The sequence below is a fragment of the Penicillium subrubescens genome (assembly GCF_028828155.1).
Source record: "Penicillium subrubescens strain IBT 31985 chromosome Unknown utg000002l_segment0_segment0, whole genome shotgun sequence".
NCBI lineage: Eukaryota > Fungi > Ascomycota > Eurotiomycetes > Eurotiales > Aspergillaceae > Penicillium > Penicillium subrubescens.
This window is the reverse complement of record NW_026643152.1, coordinates 5745660-5759148: the sequence shown is the minus strand read 5'-3', so window position 1 is coordinate 5759148 and position 13489 is coordinate 5745660. Positions and strand designations below refer to the sequence as shown.

At 47.8% G+C, this 13489-nt stretch overlaps 7 protein-coding genes across 7 annotated transcripts; 1 reads left to right on the top strand and 6 right to left on the bottom strand.

Moving 5' to 3' along the window:
* Positions 1-1479: 1479 nt before the first annotated feature.
* N7473_003406 (uncharacterized protein) lies at positions 1480-2109 on the bottom strand (the record flags this gene model as incomplete). The annotated part of the gene is made up of 1 exon (XM_057149346.1): positions 1480-2109. One exon carries the CDS (start codon positions 2107-2109, stop codon positions 1480-1482), a length of 630 nt encoding a protein of 209 aa, XP_057013000.1.
* Positions 2110-3439: 1330 nt separating this feature from the next.
* Positions 3440-4462, bottom strand: N7473_003405 (carbon-nitrogen hydrolase family protein). Its single transcript, XM_057149345.1, has 2 exons — positions 4371-4462; positions 3440-4302 (listed from the first exon to the last, which is right to left on the bottom strand). Exons 1-2 carry the CDS (start codon positions 4410-4412, stop codon positions 3487-3489), a joined length of 858 nt encoding a protein of 285 aa, XP_057012999.1. The 5' UTR covers positions 4413-4462; the 3' UTR covers positions 3440-3486.
* A 503-nt stretch (positions 4463-4965) lies between these two features.
* Positions 4966-6847, bottom strand: N7473_003404 (Major facilitator superfamily domain general substrate transporter; the record flags this gene model as incomplete). The annotated part of the gene is made up of 5 exons (XM_057149344.1): positions 4966-5208; positions 5262-6447; positions 6518-6588; positions 6648-6721; positions 6787-6847. The coding sequence occupies 5 exons, from the start codon at positions 6845-6847 to the stop codon at positions 4966-4968; spliced, it is 1635 nt and encodes a 544-aa protein (XP_057012998.1).
* A 1108-nt stretch (positions 6848-7955) lies between these two features.
* Positions 7956-9563, top strand: N7473_003403 (amidohydrolase; the record flags this gene model as incomplete). The annotated part of the gene is made up of 1 exon (XM_057149343.1): positions 7956-9563. One exon carries the CDS (start codon positions 7956-7958, stop codon positions 9561-9563), a length of 1608 nt encoding a protein of 535 aa, XP_057012997.1.
* A 445-nt stretch (positions 9564-10008) lies between these two features.
* Positions 10009-10440, bottom strand: N7473_003402 (uncharacterized protein; the record flags this gene model as incomplete). The annotated part of the gene is made up of 3 exons (XM_057149342.1): positions 10009-10082; positions 10138-10238; positions 10301-10440. The coding sequence occupies 3 exons, from the start codon at positions 10438-10440 to the stop codon at positions 10009-10011; spliced, it is 315 nt and encodes a 104-aa protein (XP_057012996.1).
* A 529-nt stretch (positions 10441-10969) lies between these two features.
* Positions 10970-12054, bottom strand: N7473_003401 (alpha/beta hydrolase; the record flags this gene model as incomplete). Its single annotated transcript, XM_057149341.1, has 2 exons — positions 10970-11938; positions 11995-12054. The coding sequence occupies 2 exons, from the start codon at positions 12052-12054 to the stop codon at positions 10970-10972; spliced, it is 1029 nt and encodes a 342-aa protein (XP_057012995.1).
* A 491-nt stretch (positions 12055-12545) lies between these two features.
* Positions 12546-13235, bottom strand: N7473_003400 (uncharacterized protein; the record flags this gene model as incomplete). Its single annotated transcript, XM_057149340.1, has 1 exon — positions 12546-13235. The coding sequence occupies one exon, from the start codon at positions 13233-13235 to the stop codon at positions 12546-12548; it is 690 nt and encodes a 229-aa protein (XP_057012994.1).
* Between the last annotated feature and the right edge of the window lie 254 nt (positions 13236-13489).

The window sequence follows — 13489 nt, the reverse complement described above, 5'->3', positions numbered from 1 at the left end:
TCAACGTCAGAGAATCTAAGCTGCACAAGTCCAACATCGCCTGATTTGAGCAGCACTGAGCTCGTTGACGTAGGAGACATCTATCGGCTGTAGACGCACTGTGGATGACTCAGGTCAAGTTGAGCCTTAGGTTTGAGGGAAATCCAGACATGAGGTAGACGAGCTTCTGCCTCAAAATTGGGGTGGTATTATGAGGCGTGAGCAGGTCGCTTATCTGAGCCATAAAATGTTCAATGTAGTGCTCAAGCTAGATTGTAGTAATAGCGCTTGTTGGCTTTTGTTTGTGTTGCTTCTTCGATCGATACCAGATCGACTCACATTATCAAGATGTCCTCTCTGCTCCTCCATTTCTTGATCAGCCTTCTCCCACTGCTGGGGATCCTTTAGCGTTCGATGATCAGAGAGCAGGCTGTGGATGGACATAAATCGGCATGAACCCTTGCACTAGACGTATATCTGTTAATTGTTTCAAAGAAAGGGTAGCTCACCATTAAGTCGCGATAACAGGAGTGCTCGCAAAAGGCAGATGGGACCTCCACCGACGATGAGAACAGGCACAGGGCTTGACATATCACCAGCGTTGGAGGTCATGGGTACAGGTCCAGAATCAACCATTTTGTTTCTGTCGCAGCTTATTTCCTGAGGTCGACTCGTCGACGGATAGCTACAAGACCTAGCCCGATGACCCTATGTTTTAGTAAGCGGAAGTAGACATACGAATGTAGAACACGGATATAGCTGTGCGCCTTCTTCGTGGGATCTTGCGGGGTGAAGAGACCCAGGTAAGTCCCTGGAAGACCTTGCACATATTACAAGCAGCGGACGTGATCGATAATGCTTACCTAGGGGCATTTCCACGCACAGCAATGAGCCTTGTTGCACAGACAAACTGCACTAACTATAGTTGGACCACGGATATTACGATTTTAAACACACCGGTGCATACCTTAACGCCATACTAAATTCTGTCAGCTTGAACATTCGGCAAATTTTGAAACCCCAGCGGAGAAGCCATTCCGGTTAGTGGACCCGATTGATCGCAAGAAGATCTTTTTGCTTGCACTATCTTTCTATAATCTGTCTAATCTGTCGTGACACCATCACTGTTTTCAGCTTGACCTGGGTATCGAAATGCCGCCACTGTCATCAATGTAGTGATCTAATTTGTCGGCGTTGTGGCTTTCAAAGCGAAGATTAAATTAAGTGCGGCTACATTGAAGATTATACTGTAAGCTAGTGGACTATTATGACATCTTCCCAAATTAGTTCGTAGTTAGGGTCTAGAGTAAGCATGATATGCTGTTGGATTGTAGGTCGAGTATGAAAGATCGTCATTAGGTAGGAGTATCTAAGTTGCCTCCAGAAAGCATGGTCATATGAACACATGTAATATCATTCATGAACATGAGAAAATTGGTCAAAGCCCGAATCCAGAAGCCTTTTAACCAAGAACAATTTGTCTATCCCCCAACATCCATCTTACAGAGCAAGGGCAAGACCCAGGACACCGGCAGCACCAGCCAGACCGATAGCAAGGCCACCGGTAGCAGCGGGGGCACCAGCAGTGGAAGTGGAGGTTCCAGAGTGCGAAGCAGAACTAGTAGATGAGCCACTGCCAGAAAGCGAGGTAATATGGGTGGCAGTGGAGGTCAAAGTCAAAGGAGTAGAGGCGGTGGTCGAGTTGTGGCCGGTAGAAAGAGGAGTAGACGAAGCGTGAGAGCTGCTACCGGCAGCGTGGGAGCCCGAAGTGGGAGTAACGGTGGGCTGGATACTGAAGTAGCTGGAAAGAGCAGAGACCTCGGCCTCACCCTCGGCGGTGGCCCATGACTTGACGCTATCGGGCAGGCTGTTGTACCAGGCTGGGTAGGTGCTGTGGAGGAGGTCATTGAGCACGGAGGACTGGAAGGCCGAGTCGGTTTCGAGGGCCTGGGCCCACGTGCTGGGAATGGCAGTCTCAATGACGGATAGGATGCCGCTTGGGATAGTCTCGGTTTCGATGGGAAGGTTGATGTTATCCAGCAGGTCGTCGGAGGAGATGGTGGCATCGGAAGCCGGGACAGCAACGGCTGCCGTGGCGAAGAGCAGGGTGGCAAGGGCCTTGTACTGCATGATGATGGTTGTTTGATGGAAGTTTTGGGGGTGTTCGAATTAGAATCGTATCGGAAGAGTTACTAGGGATGATGGATGATGGAAAAGATGTAAACTAAGAAAAAAAGAGAACAGCAGGCGAGGAGTATAAACAGGCAGGGACAATCCAGGTTTAAATACGCCCCCACGGTCGCCTTACTGTCGCCTAAAATAAACCGCAATAACCCTTGAGGCTCATCCAGCTTTCCAACAAACTTTCCTGACCTTCATCCTCTTATTTCTTTTCTCACCAGGGTCGTACATGTGGACCCCAAACTCAGCCCGATGGGGTGATTACCTCACACTCTTGGTTATTCACTCTGCTAAACATCCAATCGCAATCCACCCGCCCCCAAGAGACGCCCCCTAAGCCTAGCGATGAAACGGGAAAGGCGCCCTGAATCCTGGCCAATTGATAATCGGCATAAATCGGTCCCTTAACCTGCGTCATGGCAGTGTTGGCATCTGCTGCGCCCAAGTTCCCAACACTTGGAGCACAGCTGTCGTTTGGAAGAGGCTGAGGCTGAGACGCTCTCCACCACCCAAGACCGCCCCGATCCAGAGTTTTCTACCGACGGGCCGAAAATCATCTCTAGGCCTGGGCTTGAGATCTCCCAGGCGGGACCGGTCTCTTTGTTTTGTTCGGTCACGAAGAATCGGAAACGGACTACGATGAATTCCGATCTCTCAAAGGAAATGCAACGGAGAAGTCCGCCATTTGTTTCGCCACATATTCGCCATCTTGCATCTCCTTTGTTCTCCTATTTGGATTACGCATACCTTTACTCATGACATTCAATGTTATTGGACTTGTGATCCTGTTGCTTCTCCATGACATCACGGGTCGGGGTGATGATCTACATTACCCAAGTTTTTCGCTGCTGCCTTTCGCAAAACATTATTGTTGTCAACTTCGGGGGCGATGGCCCCAGGGTATGCAATTGGAGGTGATTTGCTGACATCTATAGAGCCTTATACTTAACTGGCTGGTCTATACAGCCTTGGTCAGACTTGTTGGATGTGCTTGCGTAGCCCCCGTAAGCGACCGACCAATTCAGATGGTAGTTTTGCTGCAAGCTGTCGCGAAGGATGACCGCCCTCGTGCTATTTTTGCTATTCAACGGATCGACCATCCAGATCTCGGCATAATAAGCTTTATGCGCTCGCTAGAGAATGCTTCTTCCTTTCAGCTACAGCCATGTTGGATTACGTGGACCTGTTCAGTGGCTTTCTTGGCATGCAGTGGCACTGTCGGGGGCCGTGGCTATGATGGATACGAGGTCTTATACACGATAAAACATATCCAAACGTTCTCTGTCATATTCTACTAGTCGACTGTACATGAGTTGTCCTGTCCTGTCATTGGCGATAACCGTAATGCCAATTCGGGGTCGCAAGATCCTGCCGCACTTTGTACTCCCCTTCAGCCTCTTCCAGAATATCCATATCAAGCTCGACAATCTTCATGCCTTCATCACTGTTCTCAAATCTTTCCACGCGGCCGACAAATGGCAGTGCAACCTGAGAAAGACCAGCGAACCCGTCTTCCTCGGGACCACCAACATTACAAAACACCACCGCACACGTATTTTCAAAAGCGCGGCTAACGACAGCAGCATCGACAAAATCTCCCTCTGATCTGGGATTACGCCTGATGCCAACATCACCAGCATCGGTATATCTCCAGAAAGCAGGCACAATAATCATCTTCGCGCCCTGCATGATCAATTCTCGGAACGCTTCCGGGAACGCCAAGTCCCAACAGATCAGCAATCCGACCTTTCCAAGAGGCGTGTCAAAAGCGACATGACGACTGTCATTAGCTGAGCTCTTCACAAAGGGTCTTTCGGGGTGCCACAGATTCTTTTTCTCGTATCTCCCCTTGATAGCACCGGTATTGTCGATGAAATACGCCACATTGACGATCGTACCATCATCGTGCAGTTCTCCGAGAGAGCCTGGGACAATACAGATGTTGCACTCTTTGGCTAGAGCGCAGTATGCATCGAGGTATTTCTTCCAGTTGGCGCATTGCTTGCGAATTTCGGGATCGTGGCCTGGGGCGAAATCGGCTAGATGGTATTCTGGAAGGACAGCTAGGTCTGCCCCGGCGATGGCCGCATCTTTGATGAATGATACAGCTCTTTGATGATTGGAATCAATCCCATTGGGTGCCTAGGGGTCAACACATTAATACATGTTTGCTGGGTGATTGGGTGCTGTCATGAGCATTCCGAGATTACCTTTGGGCTTAGTTGAATGACAGCGACTTTGTGGATCGTCATGTTTGGAAGGACTGAATAATTGGGTCACAAGATCTTGAAGGTCTGAGCTATTAAGTGACTTTAAAAATGCAGCTAAGGATGGGAGACAATATGTTCACTTTATAGCGCGGAATCTCGGACCCAAAGTACTCTCCTATCAAAGTTCCCCGCATCCGATAGATTGAGCCTCGTTATTCGCTCCCATACACTTTAGGACCACCGCACACCTCGGCAATCCAGATTGCAACCTGAATAAAACTACTGTTGTGGTTGGTTCATCTTGCCGAGAGCTTATGAATTGGGTTGAATTTGTGACTCGGACCCTAGAGTTCTCGTGTGAAGTGAAAGCCCGCGGGTTCCGATACACGCAACTACCCCGAGTGCTTCAGTGTTATGACGCCGGATTAGAACCTTACCCTGCGGTAGTTTCGATTCAAAACTTCCTCTAAATTAGTGTTCTTTGACTTAAAATACAAGACAATATTTGCAACATTCGATGTCATTAGTTCCAGATGATGCTTTCGAGAAGCTACAGCTATCAGCTATTATGTCGCTATACACCCTAATCAACCTATCAGGCCGCTCCGACTCTTTGCGCACTGAAATATCGATATTTTCCCGCGGCACGAACTCTGAAATATTTTCCAAAGTAGATGAAGATGACATTCCCGAGCATGATGACCGTGGCGATCAGGCCAAAGGTCACGTAAAACCATGTCAACCCGACACGGTCAACCCACGGTGCCAGGGCGAAAACAAAGATTGTAGATATCAAATTACGGATGAAAGTGACCCCAACAACCGAATCAGCGATAATCTATGATATGGTGTTAGAGATAATCCAATATTTTCAACTTTCATAGGACTTACATCTGTGTACGCATCGGTCAAGTAGGTGAGTGCAGCACTGCTGGCAGGCACCACGCCGAATGCATTAATTCCCAGCCCAAATGCCGGAAGAAGCCAGTGAGACCCGTTGTTTAGACCAATTCCAAACATGAAGAGACCCGCTGGAACAAGAGGCAAAAAGATTAGACAGAGCCAGAGGCGCATCTCAGGCTCAAAGACGCCGCCATTTCTCTTGGCAAGTCGAAGCGCAATCGAGTCACTCAATGGGCCACAGATTATAGTTGCCAGACTAGTCCCAATAAATGGTGGAAGTCCCATTAGACCAATCTGAGCTGAACCGAAATTGTATGGCGGGAGAGTCATGACTGATGAGAGGGTTGTAACGGGCACTGTTGTGCTGGCAGTCATAATTCCGTATTCTAGCGCCATGAAGAAGACTGCTGGAATACTGAACATAATCAAGAAGGGCTGGTAGCTGTGCTTCAATAGGTCGATAAATGACATGGGGGAATTAGACCATAGTGCTAATTTTTGCAAGTATGGCTTCTTCGGGATCGAATAGTCGATCTCCACATGTTCAACTTGAACAGGTTGTTGAGTTGAATCATGTTGCTTTCCTTTCGAGTCAGAAACTTCGAGATCCTGCTTCTGAGAGGTTGGCTGTGGTGCCAGCTTATCAGCCACGGGAATTCCATCAATAGATGGCACACAGAACATGGTTTCTTCGTAGAAGAAAAAGAAGGCGATGAGTCCGGCTCCAAACAGTATAGCCATCCACCACCAAACCCAGCGCCAACCCTGGGAAAGAGTGATAAACCCACCAGCCAGTGGCGCCAGGGTGACTCCGACAGTCGTCACCCAATAGTACAGTGTGTTCATGAGTCCTCTTTCGTGCACGAAGAACATATCTGCCACAGTCATTTGGACCAAGACTTCTGCCAGTGCGCCGACGATGCAGCTCAATACATTTACCAGCATCAGATCTGCCACATTTTGCATCCGGGCTGACCAGATGCAGATTCCACACTGGACAGCGGTGCTCAGAACGTATATGGGTCGTCGTCCGAACTTGAGGGCAAAGGGAACGAGAATCACGGCTCCGATGCACAACGCTCCACAGCCGGCAGCGTAACTGTCGTTTAGCAAAGCGAAACTGAAGCCAAGCTCCAGATTCATGGAACCCCATGTGACGGTCGCGACATCGATGCTGGGAAGCTCAGTATTCATTCCACAGGTCGTGTCCACGGACAAGGGCAAAGGGCGATGGGGGGACTCACAGCGCAAGCACCATCATAACATAGTAAGAGACGAACCCGAAGTTCACATATTTCCTCCACTGTGGCCAATTCTGAAAGTAGGAAGATATTAGAATCTGCAATAGGAGAGTAGGTTGGTCGAGGTACTGACCAACGGATCATTTGGGTCGCTGGATGGTTTTGGCTCGAAGATCACTTGCGCTCCTTCCGTTGAAGGAGAGATGTCTATCGTGGAAACGAGTCAATGACAAGGTTTATTTTGAACAAGAATCAAATGTATTGCTTCTCACCCTCAAGCCTCACAGTGCCTGGCGGCCAAGCCGGGTCCATATCATGATTACTAGCAGACATAACTGTGGGATGTGCAAGCCGAGTTTCAGGGGTATTGGAAGACCTGCTCCAGAACTTGCAACGAAGCTCAGGCGATGTGAACTCCTCGTGCTGGATCACTGGGACCTTTTATCATGTTTGTTACAGAAATAAACCTGCACTCCTGGCTTCCTTATCATCATCCGCTGTCGAGGCTGATGTTCACTAGCCATTCACAACGAAGGGCTCGGCCGCCCAGCCGGAGGCGGCTTTTCTTAAAAGGGAAGTTTGGAGCATTAGCCAATAAGCTTGGGCATTTGAAAAATGGTTGTAATCTTCTCCGCTAGATGTTTATGCGGGGAAATAGCCATTTGATACAGTAGTTCAGTGGGGGATTATTTGGGTTAACTCGGCAAATTCATCTAGTCGGCTATTAAGGCACCACAATTCTCAAGATGATCGAAAAGACTGCCAAAAAAAAGTTAAACATTCACTCTCTGGTAAGGATCGATTTAAAATTTGACGGTCCACGGACCATATGAAGGGCGAGATCCGTTCCCTTCCAGGCTGTGTAGATGAGCAATACCAATATGTTGAGATATACTCAAAGATAGAGAATTGATGTTTTTAGATAACATGCGAAATTAATGACTAAAGGTATAATCCAATCTCTCTCCTCTCAGGGCAATTCTTGGCCTCATATCTCGAATCTTCTTGATCTATATTTTCGTTATTTTGCCCCATCTTTTGCTTTATCTCTTGCGAGAGTATCCACTTTTCATCGGACCCTTATGACAATCCGACCAATTGCGTCAAATTGCGCGGACGCCGAAACTCCAAAATCGGCTAGCTGCTTCTAGCCAGTCGACCCGAAGTCTTTCCGTTTGGCACTTGCCGCAGCGCAGGTCCGACTGTCGCCGATCTGATTCCTGCGCCTGAGCGCCCTTATCCCACAGTGCAACGGCGATAATTCTCCACTTCACCTGTCAATACATAGCCCCCTTCTCTAGGCTTCAATAACTGCGAAAGGCAAGTCCTAGAGATTCGGCTTCTCTGGAGAACCTCCCGATTACCCCGCACCTTTCATTAAATAGCTTCTGGAGGCACCAAGCTGTGATCAAATTAACTCCATTCTCGTCATTGCTCAATCATGACTTCCGTCTTCCGAAATGGTCGCATCTTTGTGCCCTCGACTAAGGGTGACAATGAGTTCGCCGAGGGCATGGTTATCACAGATGATCGCATCACCTACGTTGGCTCCCTCGACGATGCACAAATCCCAGCTGATGCGAATGTCGTTGATTTGGATAACCGCGTTGTGATGCCCGGCTTCATTGATGCCCATGTACACATCTTGCACTATGGCCATTCCCTACAAAAGGTCGACCTCATCAAATGCACATCCCTCGAAGAGATTCGCGCAACAATCAAAGCCTACGCTGTGGCTAACCCATCTGTGCCGCACATACTTTGCCGAGGATGGATTCAATTATCTACCAATGGCATTGCGCTTGCAAGTATGCTTGATGATCTTGACCCGCGACCAATCTTCATCGACGCCTTTGATCTGCACTCCATGTGGTGCAATTCAGCTGCTCTTGAAGCAATGAATGCCCATACTGCCCCCGACCTTCCTGGTGGTTGCATTCATCGTGATGAGAATGGAAGAGCTTCTGGTCTTCTAGATGAATCTGCTGTGGTGAACATGGCCTGGCCTTATGTGGAAAGCCTCTACTCCAAAGAAGACAATCTTGCTGCTTTAGACATAGCAGTTCAGACCTACACCGCTGCTGGCTACACCGGCGTTGTGGATATGGCCATGGACGAAGGCACTTGGGAGATTCTGAAAGAGTATCGCCGCGATAAGCATATTCCGTTCCATATTGGGGCCCATTGGCTCGTACCATACACCGAAGATCAGGAAGTCAATTTCACCTTTGTTGACCGGGCAATTGAACTGAAAAAGGAGTTCAAGGAACCAGATTTCTGTGTCGTTGGAATCAAGCTCATCTGTGATGGCGTGGTTGATGGATGCACTGCCGCCCTGCTTCAACCATACACCGGAAAATCCGATCCGGTCGAGCCCATTTGGCCTGAGAATCAGCTTCGTGAAGTTGTCCAGCGAGCTGATTCAGCTGGTCTGCAGTGCGCGATCCATGCAATTGGTGATCGCGCCGTTCGCCAGGCAATCGATGTTCTCTCACAAGTCGGAACACCCGGTCGGAGACACAGGATCGAACATCTAGAAATGACAACATCAGAGGACGCGAAGAGGCTAGGTGAACTAGGAATCACGGCCTCGGTCCAACCTGTTCATTCCGACCCAGCACTATCCAAAGCCTGGCCCGGTCTTATCGGGCACGATCGATGCAAGCGCGCCTTTGCCTACAAAGAATTCATGGATGGGGGTGCGCCTCTCGCAATTGGAACTGATGCGCCAACTGCGCGTCATTTGCCATTCCCCAATCTGTATAATGCGACTACCAGGCGATCGGCACTCGAGCCTGAGAGTACTGACACTGTCAATGCTCACTTCGGCATCACACTGGCTGAAGCTGCGACTGCTGCAACTACTGGAGCAGCATATGCACGCTTTGCAGATTCCTGGACCGGGAGTTTGCAACAGGGTTTATCTGCCGATTTTGTGGTAGTCGATACGCATTGGACACCAGAGAAACTTCTCGAGGCAAAGGTCTGCCAGACTTGGTATCGTGGAAAGAATGTGTACAACTCAACCGAAGCTACAAGCGGGCAGTAGTACAAAGATTATTGGTTTACTACTATAGATAGAAAGAATTCAGATGTATCATATATCATACTGATTTGAACGAATTGAGACGCATGTCACATTTTCGTGATTTAAATTCAAGCGGACTATTATTTATAGGACACCTTCAAGCACTGATTGGTGTTTTAAATCCTAGAAATCAATTCTTTCATAGCAGTTTATGTTTACCGACGATGTCATTCCATCGAATGGCAAATAAGGTTGAGCGGGCGGGTCATCACTGTGACATCACCAGTATACTCGGCCATGCCTAAGAAAAGTCTGCCTCATGGGACACATGTAATCAATAGCAGTGCAATTGCACATTATGTTCTGATTGACTATGGACTGATTTTTACACTAGATAATAAAATATTCCCCTAAATACTGCCTCTTGCCCGAGTGTGATGGTGAGGCTCAAGGTCATTCCCATGATTCACTCATCAGGCTTGCGAGGCTCAGACTGAGTGGCATGGTCGGCGTAGTTTACAGTGAAAAAAGGATCTTTGTCTGTTAGATGAGTTAGTCAATCGTAAAACCAAGAGAGATTCTCTTAATCACATACCTCTCACTGGATCACTCGGCTCGGACGTATGTTCGGTAATCCTATGGAGGTCCTCCAGCGCATGGGCATGGGCAAGTTCGGCACACATCGCTTGGGGGGATCTGTGGATAACAATGTAAGAAGTCGCACACATCAAGAGAAGAAGGATATTACATCAACGCACGGTGCCACATTTCTGTCCACTATCATCTGCAGATCGTTGAGCCTGTGAGTCTGACCGGCGGACTGCTCATTGTCGCGAAGCGACTTTTGAGTCTGCATCGAGTTGGGAACCAGAGGGTTGTTGTCAATGGTGGAGACCATGATCAGTAAATTAGTCGATTATCAGACTTTAGTGAGTCGGTAGCAGTAGTAGTAGTAATCTTGAAATGAAGTTTCCAACAAGGTAGATGTGGGAAAGTTGTATGCTTAAGTTTAATAGAAGTGCGGGGAGGTTCAGTGGCAAACCTATGATATAAAGACTATTTCGTGCTACCAACTAACTAATGTAGATTAGTCACGAGTTCTCACGTTGCAACAGATTGTTGCTTCGTATTATCTAGTGTTTCTCAAGTCCGATTACGAGGACCAACGTCTTTTTCATCGCGCTCCACCATGGTGCTATTTAGTGCTAGTACAGTGATTCAGCCCTGCGCTCGACTTCGTCACGGGGCCTATAGCACAACTAAAAAATTGCATAGAGGCTAAGAATGCAATTTTTATGGTGGAAAGACTCAGTTTTCGCTATGGGAAGAACAAGACTGACTATTCAGAAAAGTATTTCTGGCATTGACTGCTCACAAAACTAGTTGGACGCATGAGATATCGAATTCTCAACAGGCATTGCACAGCTTTAGCCCTTGGTCGATCCGTCAAGAAGCCATTTGATCCCATCAATGAAATCCGAAGCAGCCTTCCTACTCTGCGTGAGGGTGGGGAAAGTGCCCCAGAAAATATGAGGCATGCCAGGATAGAGATCGAACTTTGTCTCCACACCATTTTCGGCTAGGACTTGCTCATAGATGAAATCCTCATCGCGAAGGATATCCATTCCACAGACTTGGAAGTATGTTTTTGGCAGTCCTTGGTGTCCAGTCGGCCAGATGTACGGCACGAACATTGGAGATTGTTCGTCACCCTTTGCCGAAACGTTGAAAATCTTTTCAAGGGCTGGCGAAAGAACTGGGTCGTCCTTACAAGCCTCTTGAGTGCGAGATAGGTAAATGTCTTTGAATTGGTCAGGTAACGCCACCTTTGTCCCTGGGGGTAAAATCATTGGGGCCAGTAGAAATGTGCCCGTTATCTTTGGAGACAGGCCTTCGTCGCGGGCAAGATGGGTAAGGACTGCGGACATATTGCCACCTGCAGAAGAGCCGCCAACGACGAAGCCGCTTGACAATAATACGCCTAACTCGGCCTCGGCATTTGCTGCAATCCACTTCAATCCATCCCAGGCATCGTTTATGCCAGCTGGAAATGGATCTTCAGGGCCCTGTCGGTACGCAGGCGCGATGCAAGTTACACTTAGCGATTCAACCAATCTCCGGCACGGGGTCGCTGTATCTTCCGGAGATCCAATAGTCCATCCTCCGCCATGGATGTAAACCACCAGAGGCATGGGTTTTGCCGGGGCCTCCTTAGGTGCAAAAACATAGGCACGTAGTTGAAGCCCGTCACGGTTGGCAAAGTAGATGTCGCGTTCAACTACATTGGTTTCGTGACTCGGCGGCTTATATTGGCTTGTCATGTACATTCTCAGCCCTGCAATGGCCTTGGAGGGATCGGCTGTATTTATTTGGGGCAGTGGATTTGCCTTCAGGAACTAATAGGTATCTGCAATGTCAGAAAAGGCACTTTCGAATAGAAGTTGCAAATTACCTCTGCCAGCTCATCGTCCATGACTGCCAGCCTGAGCCGATCTTCAAGAGACAAGGACATATCGTGAGCTGCTTTGGTCTCAATCAATTCCAAGTGCGTCAAAGCAGTTGGATTTTAACTCTGAATGTCCGAGTTTCAATAGGTATAAATTTCCTTTACATGCTCTCAAAATAATGTACAGTCTTTCGTAGTGATTCAATAGACGTTTTATACTAGCTCATGTATTGGTGCCCGGAGATACAGTCTCTTATCTCCGCCATTTCTCAATACTGATCATATAGGTATACTGAAGGGGCCTAATGTACGGAGTAATGTAATGCAGTTTCTATCCTGCTAAAAAAGCATAGTTGAACTGCTTCATGATAAATTTGCTCTTTCTAGTTCCAGCTGAAACAGGACGTGCATTTTCAGACGAGAGGATTTCTACAATGACATTAGGAGATATGACGGGCTTTAAACATAACTATAGAAATCTTTCACCCTCAGCCTTGTTAATTCCGAGTTTATCTCCACTGATGAAAGGAATGATATAATAATCAGAGAACTAATGACTAGCCTTCTTCATCATAATGCCCAAGCTGCGATCTAAATTTATCCCCATTTTCACGTCGTTCCTTTTGTCTAGACTTCGCTTGAGCCTTATTTGCGCGCTTCTGCTGACCCGATGATTGCTCCAAGTCTATGGGATCTCCGACATCACGATGTGTTATATTAACACTCAGGTGCCAGGGCTGAGATGGGTCGACTCCATTCTTGAATGTAGCCAGCTTTCGAGCGAGTTCCTCAACAAACGCAACGCTGCGATGGCGGCCCTCCTCACAGCATATTGTCACAACTATATCGATGTCTGGGCAGTCTAACGTGTCCTCTTCATTGAGATGAGAACTCTCATGAGAGTCTTTGGGTCCCTGTTCAGCTTTCTCTGCCGAGTGCAAAAGTAGATCACATTCTGTTTTGATTGCAGTGACAAGCTCGCTTTTGACCTTGACCAAGAATGCCTCGACGGTATCATGTTGCAAGAATTCTTTCTGAAGCCGCCGAGACAGACCAGTTGAGTTTACACGGACGTGTCGTGGTGGATTGGGCAAGTGACGAATATTATACGCCAAAGTTTTGTGACGACGCGATTGGCTAGGCTGTTGGATAATTGGCCCGTTGGCATGGCCATATGAAAAGAGTGAGATTGTGATTGATGGTAGTCTTGTTGAGGGAGTGACCCCAGTCAAGTTTTCTGTGGGCATATTGCAATCACTCAAGAGCTAGAATCATATCATCAAGTCAGAAAATAGTCATTTAATGAGCACGGCGTGAGGCTTTGATAATGGTTTATAGTATTGATCCTCAAAGGTCGGCCGGTAGGAGGCACCTGCACATACATAAGTGGCGAAAACAAAGAAGAATCATTAATGCAAGTGAAATATTGCAGCTTGATCAAGGAGAGGTTCGTCTGTAATAACAAACAAAACTGAGTAGATTGGAAGATTTGACACCATTC